Below are 20,509 nucleotides of genomic sequence, written 5' to 3' on the forward strand. Positions count from 1 at the left end.
GTTACACGTGTCGATGGATGATTGGCTGACAGAAAAAAGCAAGAAAAAGAGGCATCAGCCGCATTGGGAATAGAGATGGTCTTTCCAAAGACTCATGACTTGGCTGAAATGGTAAATTGACTATTTTCTTGGCTAAAATGGTAATTTTCTCTTTTTTAAACGAGTATTTGAGGTTAAATCAAGCAGTTGTTTGTGTGTCTTTATGTCAAATCATACCCCCACTCCCCTTAATTACAAATAATTGTTTGCATGTTAAATCATAGCTCATTTAATTTCAAAAAGCCATTTGCGTATACATCAAACGATCGTATAATAGCGTTAGATGATGTAAAATCAGATTCAAGGAATGTGAGTATAGCAAACCCCATATGCCCAGTGGTGGACCCAGGATTTTTAGACAATGGGGTCCAAAAAAAAACACACAAAAAAAGGAAGAAACAGGTATCGAACCCATGACCTTTTGTTTGTAAACAAGGGGTTTTACCACTGCACTAGGCTCACTTTCATTGTTATAGGGTCCAACTAAATTATTTTATGGGGTCCATAGACAATTTTATATACCGTTTCTACTATTTTTTAAAAAAAGATTGGGGTCCGGGGACCCCGTTCCTCGTAACGTAGGTCCGCCCCTGCATATGCCACCAACCCATGTCACATCTTATAACTAAAATCTTAGGCTTATTAGCTTATACCAAACATTTAAATCATTTTGTCTAGCAAAAATGATGATCCCCATATCACATCTTAAATGTCACAAATAAAATTATGCTTCAATAATTGGAGAGAGGAGTCTCAACCCCAAACTAAAAAATCACTCTAAAAAAAGAACATAGCTAGCCTCCGTGGACATTACCGTAGCATATAAAAACCCTTCTGGCACTATAGCAAGATAAAAACACAGGACACGTGGGCCACACCCTCTCCATTTCAAGCACGGATATCATCGCTACAACTGGGCCCCACACCCTCACTCCCAATCTATTTCGCGTAAAATACTAAAACAAACGTTCCAAATTACAATAATACCCTCACTCACAATATATTTTCCTTAAAATACTAAAAATAACATTACAATAAGGGTGAAGGGGGTGCACACCTAATAGGTGAGTGCCCTCTCTTACGCCAAACCAATCCCCGTGTGCCACGTCAACTCCCCTCTTAAACTCCCCTAACACCCCCATTTGATGGCGCCACTCCCCTATTAGGTGAATTGGTTTTTTAAAAAAAATAAAAAAAATAAAAAAATAAAGAAAAGCTGTGATTGGTCCTCTCTCTCCTCTCTCCTCTCTCTCTCCTCCCCTCTCATCGGTGAGCCGCCACCTACCCTCCCTCCTCTCTCTACTCACCGCATCAATGGCGGTGTACTCCCCGACCGGTGAAACCCCTCCCCGCTTGCCCTCCCCGAAGACGCCCCTCTCACCCTAAGACACTCAAATCTTCGGGTTGAGTTAAAACGAGCCGAGTTTGAGCTCGATTAACTTAAGAGAGTTTGAGTTTAGGTCCTTAGTAACTTCTTAAGCTCGGGTTCGACTTCGACTTGTTTATTAATATATTAAATAAAAATAATATAAATAATAGACTCGTTTAGACTTATGAGCTCAATAAGTGAAGCTTGGGATCAGGCTTGTTTACTAAACAGGCTTAATTTTTTAGGTTCGGGCTCGGATCGTAAACAAGTTTAAATAAGCTCAGCTCGGCTCATTTAGTAGACATCTTTAAATAAGTAGTAAATGTTATTATATATTAATAAAAACTAACATTACACTAAGGCTTCATAAGGTTTGACGAATCTGACGAGCTTCACATGCTAGACTTAGGCTCGATAAATAAACGAGCTTTATTTTAGGCTCAAGTTCAGTTCAGACTCGATAAAGTTCAGCTCGTTTGCACCCTTAGGGTTGAGTTAGCGGTTTTACAACAATGAGCTTTAGAAGTTAGAACGATACCTTTTTTGTGCATTGGTGGTGGCCGGTCCACCAACATTCTCTGTGTTCTCGGACGTAGATGACTTTTAGCCATTAGGTTTACCTGGGTAATCAGACTTTATTGGTAGTTCAAAAAAAACATTTTCCATAAAATACTAAAATTAACATTATAAATGACAATAATACCCTCACTCACAATCTATTTTCCATAAAATACTAAAAATAACATTACAAAACGACAATAACACCCTCACATCTTCTGGATTTAGTCAGGGATTTTATCAAAATTAGCTCTTGTACGGTGAGTTTCTTCTATAATAATATGAGACGTTCACCGTCGTTGTGTATATTCACGAGCACGAATGACCTTTTATCATTAGGTTTACACGAATGAATAATCGAACTTTAAATGACAACAATACCCTCGGTCACAATCTACTTTCCATAAAATACTAAAAATAATAACATTACAAAATGACAATACTACCCTCAGCATTCCTATAAATTTAACCACATTCTCTGATCAGTCTCTCATTATTATTCATTACTCTGTTTTCTTCTTACAGAAATCGCCTTCAATTTGGAAGATAATTACGATGTTGGGGGTTTTCAGCAGCTCAATTGTTTCACCGCCGGAGGAGCTGGTTGCCGCCGGCAGCCGTACGCCGTCGCCGAAGATCACCGGCAAGTCTCTAATTAACCGGTTCGTCGGAAACAACTCTGCCGCAGTGTCGATGCAGATCGGAGATGATGTTATGTTGGCGTATACTCACCAGAACGAGTCGATTACTCGCCCGAGGTATAAATTCAAATATTGTGTTAGATTCATGATTTATTGTTTCGATTGCATGTTGATGTTAGATTCTAGAAATTGGTTGAATTAATTCAGTTTAGTCAATGATAAGATTGCTGAATAAATTTGAATTGAAAGAGTACAAGTTTTAATTCACGATGTACAAGTCGGTATGATTGTATTGGAATATTCTGTTTACAGACTATAGTTGATCAGTTTCTGAGATTTTGATCAAACTAGCTGCTCGAGATCGGCTCGCTAAAAGATCAAATTGAGCCGAGCTTGAGCTTAAATGAGACCGAGCCTCGCGTCGAGACTGAAAATTAAGTTGTTTAATAAACGAGCCAGAGTCAACTCACGAGTTTGAAATTTTATAAAACTATGATAAAAATAACTATAGATAATATATAATATATTGTATATAATAATTATAATTAAAATAGGCTTATTTTATTCCCACACCCTTAAAATCTTATTTCCATAATTTTTTCACTCTATCTCTCTCACTATATGTACGGAGAGAGACAGAGAGGAAGGGTGTGGGAATAAATGATGATTTATAAAGCTCTAACTAATCTCGAGCTTTAGAAATAAAGCTCGAATCGATCTCGAGCTTGAGCACTCTAAAGTTAAACAGGCTTGAGCCTACTCGAGCTTCCCCTAAATGTTTCCGTTCATCGGTTTATGGATTTTTAGATTGATTGTATCTTTCTTGTACTCGCTATAAATAGCGATTAATGATGATATATGTCATGATTTTATAAGCATCGCATCTATGAATCCATCAATGAGCTTAGAAGGTGTATAAAATAACATAATCTATGATCAAATTTGCAGATCTTTTGCGGTCAAAGACGAGATATTCTGCTTGTTTGAAGGAGCCCTTGACAATTTGGGCAGCCTAAAGCAGCAATACGGGCTATCGAAATCCGCCAACGAGGTCGTTTTGGTGATCGAGGCGTACAAGGCTCTTCGTGATCGAGCCCCATATCCTATGAACCAAGTTGTGGGTCATTTTATTGGAGATTTTTCCTTTGTTGTGTTTGACAAGTCAACCTCTACTTTATTTGTGGCAACTGTAAGTCATAATTATTCACCTAATATTTACTGTGATGATTAAGATGGTTTAATTTGTTTAATGATAAGTGGTTTTGGTGGTGATAATGACAGGATCAACATGGTAAGGTTCCTTTGTATTGGGGAATCACAGCTGATGGGTGTGTTGCATTTGCTGATGATGCTGATTTGCTTAAAGTTGGCTGTGGCAAGTCACTTGCTTCATTCCCTCAAGGTTCGGTTCTATCCGATATTGTTATGGTGGTCCATCTAGTTGTGTAACGGGACAAAATGAGTTCCGGCAGAAACGGAACAAAATTTATTATGGATCATAATGAGTCGGGTCGGGTGGGTTAGGCCCAGAAACGTCTCGTTTTTTTATAAATAACTAATACTTTATATATGAAGAAAATATTATTATAGTAATGACTTAGTTTCTTTGAATAAAAAGATCTATACAGTTGTATCTATAACATAAGGAGACTTTCATTTTCGTTTAACCATCCGTGGAGATACGAACCGTTTGTAATGCCTCGGTGAAGTTTCATGGGAAAACTGGGCATGGGTAACGACTTCACCAAAAGATATTACCAACGGATCACCGAGAACAAATATCTTATCCGAAAATCTTGTTACCAACATGGCATAAAAAAATAGTAATTTTTTAAAATTATTTTTATGTTCAGTATACCTCTATTTTTCAAAGATAGGAATTTATTTCCTGTTGTCAGGTAAGTTGTCTGCTCTCTTGACCGACGAACTTTAAAAAGTTCAATGCTTTTGTGTATTGTTTTATTGGCAATAGTGGTCCGTTGCCCATTGTTGATATTTCCGTCGGTGAAAGTCTGTTTTCCAGTAGGGGTTCAACCCGTTTCATCAATTCGATGAGTTTCAACTTTCAAGTTTTCCTTAAAGTTTTTCTAAAACGTGGTTTAAATGTGTGATGCAGGATGCTTCTACTCGACAGCAATTGGAGAGCTGAGATGCTACGAAAATCCCAAGAACAAAATCACAGCCGTTCCTGCAACTGAGGAAGAGATATGGGGCGCAAAATATATGGTATAACATATAATCATATAATATTAAATCTCATCCACTAAACATGCAATTGTTTTTCTATCTAAATTGTGGTCTTTTTCAGCTCCATTTTGGTGGTTTGTAGTATATATCTTGTGGTCCAACTTCATAATATGATAAGCTTAGGTATATGTTGGTTTCAAAATGTGACATTTGGTTGATATTTTTTCAGGTGGGAGCCCCGTCGATGCTATCGGCCACACAGTAAACATTTGCAGAGCGACGACGACGACGACGATGATGATTAGATGTTTGGTTTTATGGGTTTAGAGGCTGGGGCTGAGGCTGTAGTTTTCAAGTTGTTGTATGTGTACAGAGACATGTGTAATAAAGTTTGGGTAGACTATGAATGTATAATTTATGGTTGTTATCTATTTGCCTAAGCGTGTGGGCCTGTGGGCTTCACGGTGTTATTGCAATTAAAGTAGGAAACTGATATAAGTATAAAGTATGCATTGACGTATCAATTTGGCAATTTCTTATCTGTGACAAAACACATTTTATTATATGGTGAAAATAGTTATAAAATCATTATCAAATGGTCATTAAATTGTGTCTCATCTAACATAAAGTCCATTTGCTATATAGTCGTGTGATGCATTGTATAACGGTCCGTTATCCTAGGAAAAGCTTGTTGCCACCAGTCACCACCATGATGTGCGGCTCTGTCCATACCGTCTTGGGTCGTCGCACCATCATTCTCCCCATCTTTGATAGAAAAATCACCCACAATTTAATCAATGATAGAAACCACAAACCTCTAACACATGTCAATATGAATTACCCACCATTTAATTACCGGTACACCGAATAATAACAAATGTATATAGCAACAAAAAAACAAATCTACGTAGCTCCAAAAAATAAGATAAGAAAAAAAAAATATAAATTTTTAATAGTTTTGCAAAATTCCAAACTTTTTATTATTATTTTCCAATAAAATTCCAATTATACACAAATGCAAATGCTCACGACAAAAGTAACTAACATTAAACAACTCATTCAAGTACTTGAGTGAAGGTCTTCGTTCAACGGTATGTATGGCGATCGCCGGTTACAAGAATTTGGAACTAGTGAAGCTCTAGAGTTCGACAAAACTTTAGATGTAGAGGATGAGGACAAAGATGATGATGACGTGTGGCTTGATACATGAACGCAAAACACCCGGTGGACACCGAATGAAAAAAAATATTTTGTTCAGATAAAAAACAAGAGATGGAGTTGCGCTAATTTATGAGATTGGTTTAAAATGAGTTGCAGGTAAATAAAGAAGAAATTAGATTTCGATTTGAATTTTAGAGATAAGTATTTTGGTGTAATTTAAAAGTTCCAGTCTCAAAAGATCAATTTTATTGTGTATTTTGGCGCTATTAGCAACCTTAAGCCTAAAAAAATCAATTATAAGGTGTATTTTGGTGCTATTAGCAAACTTAAACCTCAAAAAATCAATTTTATGGTGATGTATAACTTGTAAGCATTTAATGGTGCCGTGTAATCAATTTTTTGGTGGTGAGTTTATTTAATAACGGAGTAATGTCATTATTTGATGCTTTGTATTATAAGACAAACCCAAAAAAAAGAAATTGACACCATCAAAAAATTGGTTTTGTACTCGTGCCAGTTTCTTCGTCACATGGGCCTTGCGGACTGCCTTTGCGTTGGTAGGCAATTTTATGAGTGGGGTTGCGAGTAATTTTCCATGTCCGGCCGTTGTTTTGATACCTAATGACGTCGGGACAACCAGGTAAGGTAAATTGCAATTTCCATCCCTATGGTTTGCATGAATTCACACCTTCAGTCCACCCTTAACACCTTACATACTTGACGTTTCATCTTTTAACACATAACGTCCCTCTGTTTCCCTTCCGTCCACTGAGTCGTTAGTTCCCCCCTTGAGCTCCACACGTGAGGGGCGTTTTGGTCATTTCACCCCTATAGCAACGTTTAAAGGCTTCTTCCACGATCAGTTAACAAAAACCCTATGTTCAATAGATTTGTATCCAACTCCACCCCCAATTATCAAGCTAACTTTGGCAATGTGGGCGTCGCTATGGACGGTTCGTGGTATGGACATTATTGATTTCAACCCATTAGAAGTTACTGTAAGTGTTGTGGTTTATCCAATTCTCTTTAATTAAAACCATAATGTTTTCTGCTTGTTTGTGCAATTTTTTATATAAATTTGGTGTTTTGATTTCATTGTAGCAAACAGTGACACATCCATAATGTTCAATGCATTATGTTTAATTCGAAATCAACAAACCACATTCATTTCATTTTCAACTGAAAATTATTACATTGGTCTATGAAAATTTAAGTATAGTACAAACAAACCCCAACTTAAACCTAATATAATCTCCAGCCTTCTTGCTTCATATGCTTTTTGATTCACTAATTCTTGATGTTTGTTGACACTTTTTACCAAATGCTAACTGCTATACAAACCGCGAGTTCGGTTCGGGTTGAAACCGGTTTTTAAAAAAATCGTTTTTTTTGGGTTTCAGTTCTAAAACTGGTTTTTTTGTACACCTCTACTTGACCACCTCCATTCATTAGGCTTGTGATCAGATTAACTTATACTGGCATGCTTCCACACCTCCTAACCATATTAAGATTAACTTAAAATTCGTCTGAGTTAAAGTGTAAATCACAATTATATAAAATGATTAGTGAAACTAAATCATCAATACTTCAATTAGGTTTTGGCCTAGTGGTCAAGAATAATTACCTGTTAGGTTTCGTATAAGATTTACGAGAGAAAAAAATTTAGATGTTAAAGAAAACAACCCTTTTCTACAAGTGAAGTAGATTTATTAGTCGACAACACTTTTCTATAATCGAATAAAACCTCTCGATCTCGATGAAAGTTGACTTTTTATTAATCACGATTAACCATGAATAATTATTATATTTAAATACAATTTTAATTAAAAAAATATATTATGTGCAATCAGTCATCTAGAGAGAGACATGAATACGTCAAACAAGACGACATCCGTAACAAATGTGTCTTTTTCCTTGCTTCTTTCACTTCCTTTTTCGATCAACTTCTTCACTCACTTCCTTTTTCAATAACTCGAATAAAACCTCTCGATCTCGATGAAAACTATTAATCACGATTAACCATAAATAATTATATTTAAATATGATTTAGTTAAAAAATATTATTACATCTAATTAGTCATCTAGAGCGACATGAATACGCCAAACAAACAAAAACAAATCCCTAACAAAAGTGTCTTTTTCCTTACTATATAAACATAACACCCCCACCCATTATCAATTCATTCATTCACTTTCTTTTTCGATCAACTTCAAACCCTAGCTCTTCTTCAATTTCTCACACTTTGCTACTCAATCCAACAGGTTTCATCTCTATGTCTCTTAAGTATTCAATTCAGCACACGAAATCCCTCTTATTTAACTCGATCTACTTCTTATTTCAGATTTTTCTCTCAATTGAGTTTGCATTGAATTAGTTGTGCGTTTGATTGAAGCAGCTCTTCAACTTTCTAAACAGTATACCAGGTATATAATTAGTTTTATTATCTATCTATATATGCCCTAATTTTTAGGATATTTGTTTACTAATTAATTTGTAGACTTAGAGTTCACCTACAAACAAACAGCCTTATCGTACAAAACGTAAAAAAGGCATGAAAACGCAAAGAAAAAAAACGCGGTGGCATTTTCGTAATTATTTACTCGTAGGGTGAAAGTTTTATGTGATTGTATGGATGTTAGTATCTGTTTGAAGTTAGGGAATGATGTTATGTTTCATGGTTGTTTGAAATGGAACTTACTTTTCTGTTGGAGATCTAGGAACTGTGTTTAATTGCCTTTTAACTTTAGTTTTTGCCTCTTGTTGACCATGTATTCCTAGGCATGTCTTTGTAACAATGTATAATTTAGGTAATGGAAACTGAGTTTAAAAAGTACGGAATTGTGCCACGAGCCGTTTTCCCTTCGTCTAACGAGGCGGAACTAAAAAATAAATATAAAAATCATATATCTTACGAAAAAAATACCGACTAATTACATCATCAGATTCATCAAAAACGTCAAAAACACATAAAAAAGACGTGAAATGTTTTAAATTGACACAAAAAGTCAAAAACATCAAAACCCCTGATGCACACCTGAGACGCAGGTTTTCTTAGCGCCTCAACCCTACGAGCAATGTACAACACCCCCCCCCCCCCCCCGGCGCTGCCTCAGACGCCTCGCCTTGAGGCGCACGTTTCAGCCGTTTTTTATAAAAGCTATTATGGAAACTGATTTTAGAGAATAGTAGCATGCATGCGCAGTGTGGCTACAACAAGAATGAATTTTGCCCCCCGCATGGTAAGGAGTAAGGACTTGATTTGAGGTAAATAAGGTAAAATATTAACATTTTGATCTTGCATGTGAGACCATGGGGTGTGGTTTGGGTAGTCCCTTTGGGGACTATCCGCCACGTAGGCGCCACGTCACATTCGATGAAGGACCATCCAAAGGGGACTACCCAAGGGTGTGGGGACTACCCAAAGTTAATAAAAAACTAATATATAATAAAGGAGAGAGAGAGAACAACTTGAGGGGCCCACCATCAGCCAATCACATGGCTCGTCCCAATCGTCTGTTCTTGGACGCCAGCGACTCGACAGAGGGAGGGGGGCGGTGTGCGACGGAGGGGACGCGCGGCGCCGGTGGGGGACGATCCCCACACCGCATGGTCTGATGTCATGTTGATAGTTGTAGGCTTGTAGCTTGGTTTGGTTTGGTTAGATTTTCCGTAGTTAATAAGGATTTTTAATAATATTGAAGCAAGTTCTTTTCATGAATGTAAATCTTCTTATCTTTACTCTTTACCCACAGTGTGTATGCTAACGTTTTCTGCTTTTGATTATGTACTTGTTGAGTAATTCATCGACTGTTTAACCTTTAACCACATTTTTTTATATTAACGTTTTCTGATTTGAAGATGGATCAACAAGGTCATGGACAGGCCCCAGGCATGGGGGCTGTCGGTAACACAACTCAAATGCCATACAGCATGGCACCATACCCCCCGAATCAAATGATGGGAATCGTACCCCCCGCATCGGTTGGCGGGCCAGTCCCACCATCACAAACCTCCGGTCTCCCTTCTCCCCCGGCCCAACTGGCCCAACAACAACTCGCGTACCAACACATCCACCAGCAACAGCAACAACAACTGCACCAACAACTCCAAAACTTCTGGGCAAACCAGTTCCACGAGATCGAGCAAACCACCGATTTCAAAAACCACAGTCTCCCATTAGCTAGAATAAAAAAGATAATGAAAGCGGATGAAGACGTGCGGATGATATCCGCCGAAGCACCGGTGATATTTGCACGCGCTTGTGAAATGTTTATTCTCGAGTTGACTTTACGGTCATGGAACCACACTGAAGAAAACAAAAGGAGGACTCTTCAGAAGAATGATATTGCGGCTGCAATTACGAGGACTGATATTTTTGACTTTTTGGTTGATATAGTGCCGCGAGAAGATTTGAAAGATGAGGTGATTGGTTCGACAATCCCGAGAGGTGGGCCCATTCCGGTTGGGGCTCCGACTGAGGGTCTACCGTATTACTATATGCCGCCTCCACAGGTTGGTGGTTCGGGGATGTATATGGGTAAGCCTGTGGATCCTCAAGCGCTTTACGGCCAGCAGCCTCGTCCTTATATGGCGCAGCCTATGTGGCCGCAACAGCAACAGCAAGAACCGCAGGAAGACGCTTAACCAGGTATACGATTAATCGTGCATGTTGATGATCATGATTTTACTGTTTCAAGTGTTGCCTTAAAGTCCGATGTTTTATCTCTGTTCTAAGGGGTCAAATAGGTAAAATTTGAAATACCAAAATGACCCGTAAGAGATAAATCGTAGGTCCATAGCCCAAAATGACCCATTTGTAGGTAAGTGTAGGGCTATAAACGAACCGAACGAGAACACGAACAAGACCTTGTTTGTGTTCGTTGATTAAGAAATATATGTGTTCACGAACTGTTCGTTAACACTTACCCAACGAGATTTTATGTTCGTGCTCGTTTGTTAAGGAAATGAATGTGTTCATGTTCGTTTGCGTTCATTTTTTAATTTTAGGCAACGGACATTGATGAACATAAATGAACACAGACTAATGTTCATGAACACAAATGGGATCAAACGAACACATTTAATCTGCGTTCTTGAACAACATATATAATACACTGACATTTATTGAATATTTTATTTGTCGTAATTTTGAAGTGTTTAAATAAAATATAAAAACTAAAAACACTAATGAACTATCGAATACAATCGAACATAAACGAACATGTTACCGAACGTTCATGAACATAAATGAATGAACGTGACCTCTGTTCATGTTCGTTCATTTAACTAAATGAACGAAATTTCTTGTTCGTGCTCATTTGTTTAATAAACGAACGGACACAAACAAACCTCTCGCCGAACAGTTCACGAATTGTTCGTTGAACGTTTGGTTCGCTTGCAGCCCTAGGTAAATGGGTTGAAACTGTCGTCTTTGAGAATAACCTTGTTATTTGTGGACCGTCATTGATTTGATGATTTGTGTGGTTACAGGAAGCTTTACACGAGATGGAATTCTGAAGAATGGTGGCTGTAGACGAACGCTGCTTACTAATGGGAATTTGTATTAAGGTTAAATTTTCATGTGGTTTATTAGGAATGCTTGTAGTCATACTTAATTATGTGTGTGTGTGCCTACGTGCTGTTCTATGATGTTGGCGGCAAACATGTGTTATATCCGGACCAGGTTTTGGAAAGTTAAACTGATATCCAATGCAGAAGGTATATTGTTTGCTCATTTGATGGCCTACATACGCTTGCTGATTCCTTATATGCATATCTGTAGATACATTCTATATGGTTAGGTAGGGGTCACAAGATGGTTGGTTAGACAACGGGTCGTGTCACGCTTAGTATGGCTCAAAATGGGTAGGGTTGGGCTGACCCCCAACTATTCTTTTTATTTTCTTTTCATCTTGTTTCTTTCCTTTCATCGTCAACCCATCCGGCGTGTGTGACATTAATTTTGTTGTTAAATGAATTTAGCTTAACTCGGTTAGCCAACCTCAGGTTTGACTTAGATCGACACCTAGGTTGGGTAAGTGGTCAAACGGTAAATCTTTAGGATGGATGAATTGGTTAGGAGAGTAAGCGAATGCGATCAAGTGGTTTTTATTACTTTAACCGAATACGTTGTTGAAAAAAATTATGGCACCCTACCAATATCCATAAACATGGTGGCTAAAATCAAAGTTTTAAATATGGGTTAAAAGGCAAAAGACCATTCAAGCACTTACCACTCAAAAGGTTTCACTTAAATTATATGGGCCAACTAACTAAACGGTTATTTTTCTACTCTAAATATCATCTAACACAACTTATAAAAAGCAAGCATCGTATCATACCATTAAAGCATGGATGAGTGCGCATATATTTGAAAGGGTGAGTGTTGATTTTACCATCCTAATCTTAGGTAGGGTGTTATACTAGCAGGAGCGTCCCTACGGTGCTGACTCGGAGGTGGGGGTGTGTGTGTGTGCGGGGGGGGGGGGGGGGGGGAACAACTGTTTTTATAAACATATACAAATAACAATCGATTAACCAATATCGAAATCAAATGATTTATTCTATCATAATCTTTAGTCAACAAATGACTACAAAAATGGATATAATATTCAATTTTCCAATTCAGTTCATCGACAATTGTTATGTAGATATACCTACTACTCTAAAAGTTTTTGTCATTGGCATCTATGCTTTTGTCAAACATCTAACGATATGACTTATGTCGTTCAATTTACTATTGGTCTAATAAACAAAAGTTTACTACAACTATTTACTACAACTATTTGTGTAAGCATGGATGAGTGCGCATATATTTGAAAGGGTGAGTGTTGATTTTACCATCCTAATCTTAGGTAGGGTGTTATACTAGCAGGGGTGTCCCTACGGTGCTGACGCGGAGGTGGGTGGTGTGTGTGTGTGGGGGGGGGGGGGGGTCCTGGTCTAGTGAAATCACAAGCCCATGGTCTCCATCCCCCCCCCCACACACACACACACACACTCTTTCTCTTATCTATTTTTCTTTTAAAATATTAGAAAGAAGGTGAGGGATGAGGAATGAAGAAAGTGAGGGATGAGGAATGAGTGTATAATATAGGTTGAGGGAGTGGGAGATGGTGATGTGACGCTGAGGTGACAATCATGGATCAATGAAGAGTATAATGGGTAGCCTTAAGGATATAAAAACTTTCAAAGAAACATCGATACTGACAACTTCACTTTATAGACGTTTGAATTGTTAACAAATCCGGCCCTGGTATTCTTTTCATTCTTAAATTCATTAGATGACGACGACAGGATCCTAGAAAACCAGTTAGCACGGAACATAACTATCTGTTGAAGCTTCCAACCTTGTAATTGCAGACCAAATATGCACCTAAACTTCTGCATTTATTCCAAACTTGCTCATTGACTCGAAACGAAAATAAAATATCCTTCAAACTCATAAAAACTCCAAGAGAAAGAAAAAAAGACAACATGATAATTAACATCCAAAGCTTCAACGCACCGGACAAATATCCTCCAAACTGCACAAGAATGCAACTACAGTTAGACGAATTTTATAAAATTTGGCTGACTGCGAAAACATTTTGTAAGATAACAATAGATACATTTTATGAAATGAAAATCCCGACACCCCTAATGTCATGAAGGAAACGTATGCAGATTACCTTCTTCCTAAACACTCGATTATATCAGTGGTGAGGGTTGATCTCTTCTTATCCTCAAAAGCAAGCGATGCAGCTTTCCTCATCAAAGCAGACCCCGCAATACAACCCAACATTGTGGGGCTCATAGTGGGCCCCTCTTTATCAACAAGCTTCCGGGCCCAAGCCAAGAATACTGCAACACTGCTCAACAGAACTTATAAACTTAGCTAGAAAGGAAACGATTCAAATATGTAAAAAAGTTGATCAAAGATACATGTTACTGCAAGTGACGAAGCAATATATAAGTCACGAATTTCCTTTTGGGACCGTAGAATGGCAATTTACGCTAATTGGGTAAGGAGGGCGTTGTTAAATAAGTGAAGTACCTTCCAGAGAGTATATCACCTTGTCCACCACAACGTCGAGGGGAACCAAATATACTAACTGATCTAACTGCATATACATTTAAATAAAGATCACAAAAAAAATATTATCAGAATAATGATCCAATCTTATAATAAAGCAATTTAGGATGTTTTAAACACTTGACTATACCTTTTGCGTTGTTTTTAGACCAATTGACGTGTTCGATTATTTTTTAGTTTTTTACTTTTTACCCGTCCGACTTATCAATAGAATCTAACCCAAAAACTGATCCATTTTAACATTATGAATTAAAACTGTTCCCTCTAGTTACACGAGTCCACTGAATGAATCTTTCTTTTGCACGTAAATGTTGACCAAACTTACATATGTACAATATATGATGATGATAATAAAAGTGAAATGTAAACGTAGTACCTTCTTTGCCATCACTAATATAATCAGATAGGCCTTTACGAAGGATAGTCACACCACCAATACTGCCAAAGGTAACGTTTTCAATCCATTAATTACATTAAACAATCGTCATCAGTAATAATTGAAGAACGGATTGCAATTTATGTATCAACTATCACGTGCAACTCGTTCAGAACTCTTTTTTGACTACTATGATTGCAGTCTAGCTTGTGATTGTTATGGTTTTGGTAACTGGTTTAATAGGCAAACTTGCAATAAAAGTTTTTTTTTTTTTTTTTTTTTTTTTTTTTTACCCACGGTTATTAATAAATTTCATCTTCATTTCTCTGTTTTTACCTACCAAGCAGAAAAATTGATTTCCGTACTCATTTTCGTGTTAGGATCTTTGTCATTACCAAACAGTGGAATCCATTAAACTTAGCCAAATTTATTTCTCTGCATTTCTTTCCTCAGTTAATTTCACTTGATATTTCCCTACCAAACATGCCCTTAGATGTGTTCCAACTTAGCCGACCCGCTCATTTTTACACCTCTATAATAAACTATCAACAAAAGGATGGAAAAAAGAAATGAACCGAGTATATTAATAAAGAAACTACCTGCTCGCGAGAGACAGTAATTGCTGGGGTCCATCTTGATCATTTACTTCACAGTTCAAAACTTTCTGAACAAGGCGTTTGTATTCATTTACATTTGGAGTCAAAACCGCTAAAGGGTAGCCGCTGACTAGATCAAGCCGGTTTGTGACAAGAAACAGCCCGTCCTATAAAGCAACTCGTATAACATCCACAAGAATTATATGTTATACAGAAGTATATAACTAGAAACAATATTATAAAATCTCACGAAAACAAATATCCATGGCTCCTTAGAATTCATACCCCATCAATGACCATCGGGACGTTGCGTTGCCTTGCATGCTTCATAATATCACTTACACAGTCCTTCAAGTATAACAAACATCATAAACAAAAAAAAAAATCATATTATATGTTTAGAGGCCGGTTAACGTACAAGACCACCTTATCGTGCGATGCGTACGCGGGAATTTCAACCGCACATCTGATCGAATCTAGGCCTTCAATTGAACGTGGTGGCACAATAGTAATTAACTTTGCATAATTACGCACGTTATTGCATAATCACACACGTTATAATACATAATTACGCACATTATTTGCATAATTACACATGGGTCGGGTTAAACCCTAATTACTCACGTTATTTGCATAATTACGCATGGGTTGGGTTAAACCTTGATTACGCGCCTTATTTGCATAATTACGCATCAGTTGGGTTAAACCCTAATTACGCACCTTATTTGCATAATTACACATGGGTTGGGTTAACCATAATTACACACGTTATTTGCATAATTACGTACGTTATATTGGTGGTCGCGTACCGTCGCATGTTAATAGCCTTTTGTGTTTAAACCTTTTACTATATGTTTTAATATACATCCTAATGATATGAAAAAGAGTAACACACCAGAAGAAATGGATCTCTTCCGAGGCCGGGACCGATGACAAGACAATCGAATCTTTCCATCCACTTGTCAACTTCGGCGAGAATTAGTGTTGAGACTGACTTTCGGTCTTCTTCTCTGAGAATTGATAAAAATCAGAACCGAATTTGTATGAAAAGGAGCAGAAAACTGATGTAACTAACTGATAACTGACCGCACACTGTATGATTCCTCTAGCAACGGATGCACAATCAACTCAGGACTGTAGCTTTTTATAACTGGAGCAGCATCTTTAGTGCAGATCACATGTGATAAATCTGCTCCCTGAGTAAGAATTTGGGTGCGGTTAGATGAATTTGAAGTGAAATATAGTCCGAACAAGGGTGATGCTATAGATACACCAGATGAAGTCATCATACGGCCTGTATGGCGGGGCAAAAACAATCATACGGGCCGTATGACTTTGTCAGTGGTGTTGTTGTGTGCGCTGTCACGTCAGTCAGTTTTGTGTTAGTATACTACATCATAGGGTTAGGGCCCACATAATTTGACGACTCCAACTCATACGGCCCGTATAAAACATTGCGGCCCGTATGATGTGCCAGTCTAAGACGCCATACAACCTCGTATGACCAACCCCTCATTGGTATCATGCAGCCCGCGTAAAGTGATGACGCTACGGCCATATAAAACATTGTGGCCCGTATGACGTGCCAGTCTAACACACCATCCCCTCCCCCTCATTGGTAGCATACGCCCACATAAGTTGATGACGCTACGACTTTATAAAACATCGTGGCCCGTTTGATGTGCCAGTCTAACCCGTCATCCCCCCCCCCCCCCCTCCCTCTTTCATACGGGGTATGGCACATCAGTTGTGTATGGATAGCGTGTCAGTGTTGTTTGTTTAGCTTCACCCAAAAGAAACGAGTTAAGACAGTGCAGACTAACGATTTTAAGAGCCGAAATCGCAGAGAAGTAGGGTGCACCGGTGTATTCACGGCAACCACCTAAAACGGCTATCTTTCCTGGTTAAACAAACAACAACATATGTCAACAACAGGGACAAAACATCAATTCTTCAGTAAATTCACATCAAAATCTTGATACCCACATCAAATTCAACACAGAACATACAAAATCTGTTGTCAATTTTGCAAAGGGGACTCACCAGCTTGGCCTTTATGCTTAGATGAATCAAGGGTAGGAGAAATTGACCTCAAAATACTAAGAGCATCAGCCTCTAAAGTGGGGCCGCCACCACTCATCGCAGATTGCATTCTTGTGTTACTATTATTAACTAAACGAAGGGTGTTGATGCTGTTGCTCTGGTGATCAGCTCCCAAACACCTAATCAAGTGTTGTTGTCTCCTTATTATGCCACCATAGTACTGCTGCATATGTGTGTTATTCCTTCGACTGCACAAACAACCCTAAATTAGATAGATATACGAATTGGGTTTAAATGGGGGAAGTTACAACATGTTGTTAAGTGAAAGAAAGCTGATTGAATGTGGATGATTCAAACGTGTCACAAATTGAGCAAACGGGTTACAACTGTCAAAACCGAGAGCCGTTTTTGTCGTTTCAGTCCGGAAATGAAACTTTTTGTAACTTAACTCGTAATGTTTCATTTTTTTTGCTATTTTCATTCAAATCATTAAATCAGATGAAATGTATTGTTAACTCATGGACGATTTTAGCAATTCTCAAACTTTATAGAAGATTTCGGCAATTTACCTATTTATCCTTTTATTTTTTAATTTTCCTATTTGTCTTAAAAATAGGAAACAAAAAAAATTATAAATATAATACATATATACACATACTTTTTTATATACACACTTGTTTTTTTATTTTCTCTTTTACCTTTAAATAAAAAAATAAACTGCCCATAATATATATACATACACACATTTGTAATTTTATATATAGACACACATTGATGAAGCTTTATTAAATTATTGGGTTGGGGGTAGTCTGCTCCCCACAAAGTTTTTCGCCTGTAGTGCTAATTTTATTAGAAAATTTATGATTTTTTTTTAATGTAAAATGTTGGATTTTTTAATATTTCGGCCCTCACGGATTTGGATTTCGAGTGTTCGATCCCTTGGTGAGTTTCCCTTTCAAGCTCCACCATTATATACACTCTTTCCCTTCTATCGTTCTCTCCTCTCCATCTCAATCATCACCACCACACCCGCCGCCACAACCACCCCGTCTATCTCAGCACTCGTACCTCATCTCCCCTCGTCGACCCGTTGTACTAAACTTCAATACCACCCGTCTCCCTCATCATATAAGGACTCATGTGTCATGTACTTTCTGGTTTAAGTTGATGATTTTATTATTACCAGAAACCAACCCCATACTTTCATTTCCTTTATCGACTGCCTTAACAAAGAATTTGTCATGAATGATTTGGGAAAACTCAACTACTTCCATGGAAAACTCAAGTACACCCCAAATGGACTTTTTTCTGAATTAGTATAAATATACTTTGGATATTTTAACTCGTACGGAGATGTTGGATGCCAATCCTACACCAAAACCTTTAAGCACAAATGTTTCCTTTGTTTCTACAAGTGAATTATTCTCTGATGTCACTCATTATCGCTTAATTGTGGGAGCACTTTAGTACCCGACGATCATTAGGCTTGACATCTCCTATGCAGTCGACTAAGTTAGTCGGTTTCTTCATGCACCAACGATTGCGTACTATCAGGAAGTCAAAAGAATTCTTCGTTGTATTAAGCATACTTTAGCATTGGTCTTCACCGTCCCACTCACACCTCGCTGCTTGGTTACTCTGATGCTGACTGGGAAAGATGTTTGGAAACACACCGTTTCACCTATGGTTACTCTATATTTTTGGGAGAAAATATTATATCATGGAGTGCGAAAAAGCAACCCACCATTGCACGCTCAAGTTGTAAATCTGAATATCGGGCAATGGCAAATCCTATCATAGAAATTGTTTGGATAACTCACCTATTACAAGAACTCCATGCGCTACCTATGGATTGCTCAACCATATTATGTGACAATCGGAGTGCTCTATTTCTCACACAAACTTCCGTATCTCATAAACGAGCTAAACACATTAACCTTGACTACCATTTTATACGTGAACTCGTTCCTTGGGTAAGTTGGCTACAAAATTTGTTCTTACCAAACTTCAACTGACCGACATATTTACAAAAAGTCTTCCAAACCCTCACTTTATTGCCTTTCAACAGATGGTAAATTATATGAATATATTATTTTAGTATCTGTGCCCAATAATCTCTTGATTCGAAAATTGTATTAATATTATTTCATAAGGGAGGCTTTATCACGTTCTCCCTTAACTTGGAGGGTATGGGATAAAGCCCCCGTTATCATTACCTAATTATTAACTTTTTATTTAAATTTAAACATTATTTAATTTTGATATATTAATTTATAACTCATAATTTAAAGAATAAAAATAAAATGCCATAATTTAAATAAAAAAACAAAATGCCATAATTTAAATAAAAAAAATACAAAGTCACTCGTCGTCTTCTCCTTGCTCACGATAAAACCATAGGTGCTCGGTCAGATCAGCTCGAAGGTTATGATGTGTGTTCCTGTCACGTATCTTCGATCAGATAACTTCTTTTTCAGCGTATGTTAGTAGTGGGTTTGTCAGTTGGTTACTTTCATCATGACTTTCTCCACAAAACGCTCTACCCGAGTCCTCCAATATCATGTTATGCAAAATGATGCACGTATACATGACGTTTCTCATTTTACTTTTTTCAAGTATCCTCGATGGCTGAGCGATGATAGACCATCTCTTTTTTAACACACTGAAAGCCCGCTTGATATCTTTTCTTGTTGACTCTTGTTTTTTCTTGAAATACAATCTTTTTTCGTCATCTGGACACGAAAGAGTTTTTACCAACGCCGCCCACTCGGGATAAATACCGTCTGTGAGATAGTACCCATACTTATACTCCACGTCGTTTGCATATAATGAAGTATCTGGTGCAACACCATCTACGACATCGTCGAAAAGATTCGAAGACATTAAAACTGCGATGTCATTGTTCGCACCGGCCATGCCAAAGTACGCATGCCAAATCCATAAATCTTGAGAAGCGACCACTTGTAATATTAGGGTAGGACCATCGTGGTCACCACGATGGTGTTGCCCTTTCCAAACGGTTGGACATGCCGCCCAATCCCAGTGTGTGCAATCAAGACTACCCAACATCCTAGGAAGCCCGTGTATGCGCTGATGGGCCTTGTATAAAAGTGGAACGTCGGCAGCGGTTGGCATCCTTAAATATCGTCTCCCGTACAGAAAGATAACACCTTATAAAATAGTGTTAATAAAAAATAGAGAAAAATGCCCGGATAGTCCCTATGTGAAGGGGCAAGGTCCCAAAAACCTCATAATAAGTGCTTAGGACCATACCACAACCTCATCTCTAAGTTAGCGCTGGCAATTTTACACGATACACGAATACACGACACGAACCTACACGACCTTAACAGGTATCGTGTATGACCTTAACAGGTATCGTGTACTAAACAGGTAGACACGAAACAACCTGTTAATTTTCGTGTCGTGTTCGTGTATAGCGTTTCGTGTTTTCGTGTCTTATC

The 20,509-nt window shown here is 37.9% G+C and overlaps 4 protein-coding genes across 4 annotated transcripts; 2 read left to right on the forward strand and 2 right to left on the reverse strand.

Moving 5' to 3' along the window:
- Window positions 1–2,454: 2,454 nt before the first annotated feature.
- LOC110894087 (stem-specific protein TSJT1) lies at window positions 2,455–5,318 on the forward strand. The gene is made up of 5 exons (XM_022141262.2): window positions 2,455–2,724; window positions 3,556–3,796; window positions 3,889–4,009; window positions 4,724–4,833; window positions 5,024–5,318. The coding sequence occupies exons 1-5, from the start codon at window positions 2,522–2,524 to the stop codon at window positions 5,057–5,059; spliced, it is 711 nt and encodes a 236-aa protein (XP_021996954.1). The 5' UTR covers window positions 2,455–2,521; the 3' UTR covers window positions 5,060–5,318.
- Window positions 5,319–8,084: 2,766 nt separating this feature from the next.
- Window positions 8,085–11,690, forward strand: LOC110894086 (nuclear transcription factor Y subunit C-3). Its single transcript, XM_022141261.2, has 4 exons — window positions 8,085–8,217; window positions 8,298–8,379; window positions 9,815–10,604; window positions 11,447–11,690. Exon 3 carries the CDS (start codon window positions 9,815–9,817, stop codon window positions 10,598–10,600), a length of 786 nt encoding a protein of 261 aa, XP_021996953.1. The 5' UTR covers window positions 8,085–8,217; window positions 8,298–8,379; the 3' UTR covers window positions 10,601–10,604; window positions 11,447–11,690.
- Window positions 11,691–13,151: 1,461 nt separating this feature from the next.
- On the reverse strand, window positions 13,152–17,374 carry LOC110894085 (ATP-dependent (S)-NAD(P)H-hydrate dehydratase). Its single transcript, XM_022141260.2, has 10 exons — window positions 17,046–17,374; window positions 16,826–16,902; window positions 16,089–16,198; window positions 15,898–16,012; window positions 15,288–15,350; window positions 15,006–15,169; window positions 14,407–14,468; window positions 13,992–14,058; window positions 13,627–13,806; window positions 13,152–13,482 (listed from the first exon to the last, which is right to left on the reverse strand). The coding sequence occupies exons 1-10, from the start codon at window positions 17,272–17,274 to the stop codon at window positions 13,455–13,457; spliced, it is 1,095 nt and encodes a 364-aa protein (XP_021996952.1). The 5' UTR covers window positions 17,275–17,374; the 3' UTR covers window positions 13,152–13,454.
- Window positions 17,375–19,502: 2,128 nt separating this feature from the next.
- Window positions 19,503–20,180, reverse strand: LOC110892446 (protein ALP1-like). The gene has a single exon (XM_022139606.1). The coding sequence runs from the start codon at window positions 20,178–20,180 to the stop codon at window positions 19,503–19,505; it is 678 nt and encodes a 225-aa protein (XP_021995298.1).
- Window positions 20,181–20,509: the final 329 nt, after the last annotated feature.

The sequence above is a fragment of the Helianthus annuus genome, chromosome 12, assembly GCF_002127325.2.
Source record: "Helianthus annuus cultivar XRQ/B chromosome 12, HanXRQr2.0-SUNRISE, whole genome shotgun sequence".
NCBI lineage: Eukaryota > Viridiplantae > Streptophyta > Magnoliopsida > Asterales > Asteraceae > Helianthus > Helianthus annuus.

Bases quoted from the DNA above. Each gene is read 5' to 3' on its own strand.
- LOC110892446 (XM_022139606.1), bottom strand. From the start codon at position 20,180: ATGCCAACCGCTGCCGACGTTCCACTTTTATACAAGGCCCATCAGCGC.
- LOC110894087 (XM_022141262.2), top strand. From the start codon at position 2,522: ATGTTGGGGGTTTTCAGCAGCTCAATTGTTTCACCGCCGGAGGAGCTG. The intron at 2,725-3,555 runs GTATAAATTCAA...TCAAATTTGCAG, and splicing joins GAGTCGATTACTCGCCCGAG to ATCTTTTGCGGTCAAAGACG. The intron at 3,797-3,888 runs GTAAGTCATAAT...TGATAATGACAG, and splicing joins CTACTTTATTTGTGGCAACT to GATCAACATGGTAAGGTTCC.
- LOC110894086 (XM_022141261.2), top strand. From the start codon at position 9,815: ATGGATCAACAAGGTCATGGACAGGCCCCAGGCATGGGGGCTGTCGGT.
- LOC110894085 (XM_022141260.2), bottom strand. From the start codon at position 17,274: ATGCAGCAGTACTATGGTGGCATAATAAGGAGACAACAACACTTGATT. The intron at 16,199-16,825 runs GTTAGTCTGCAC...ATTCTTACTCAG, and splicing joins CGATTTCGGCTCTTAAAATC to GGAGCAGATTTATCACATGT. The intron at 13,483-13,626 runs GTAATCTGCATA...ATTCTTGTGCAG, and splicing joins ATCGAGTGTTTAGGAAGAAG to TTTGGAGGATATTTGTCCGG.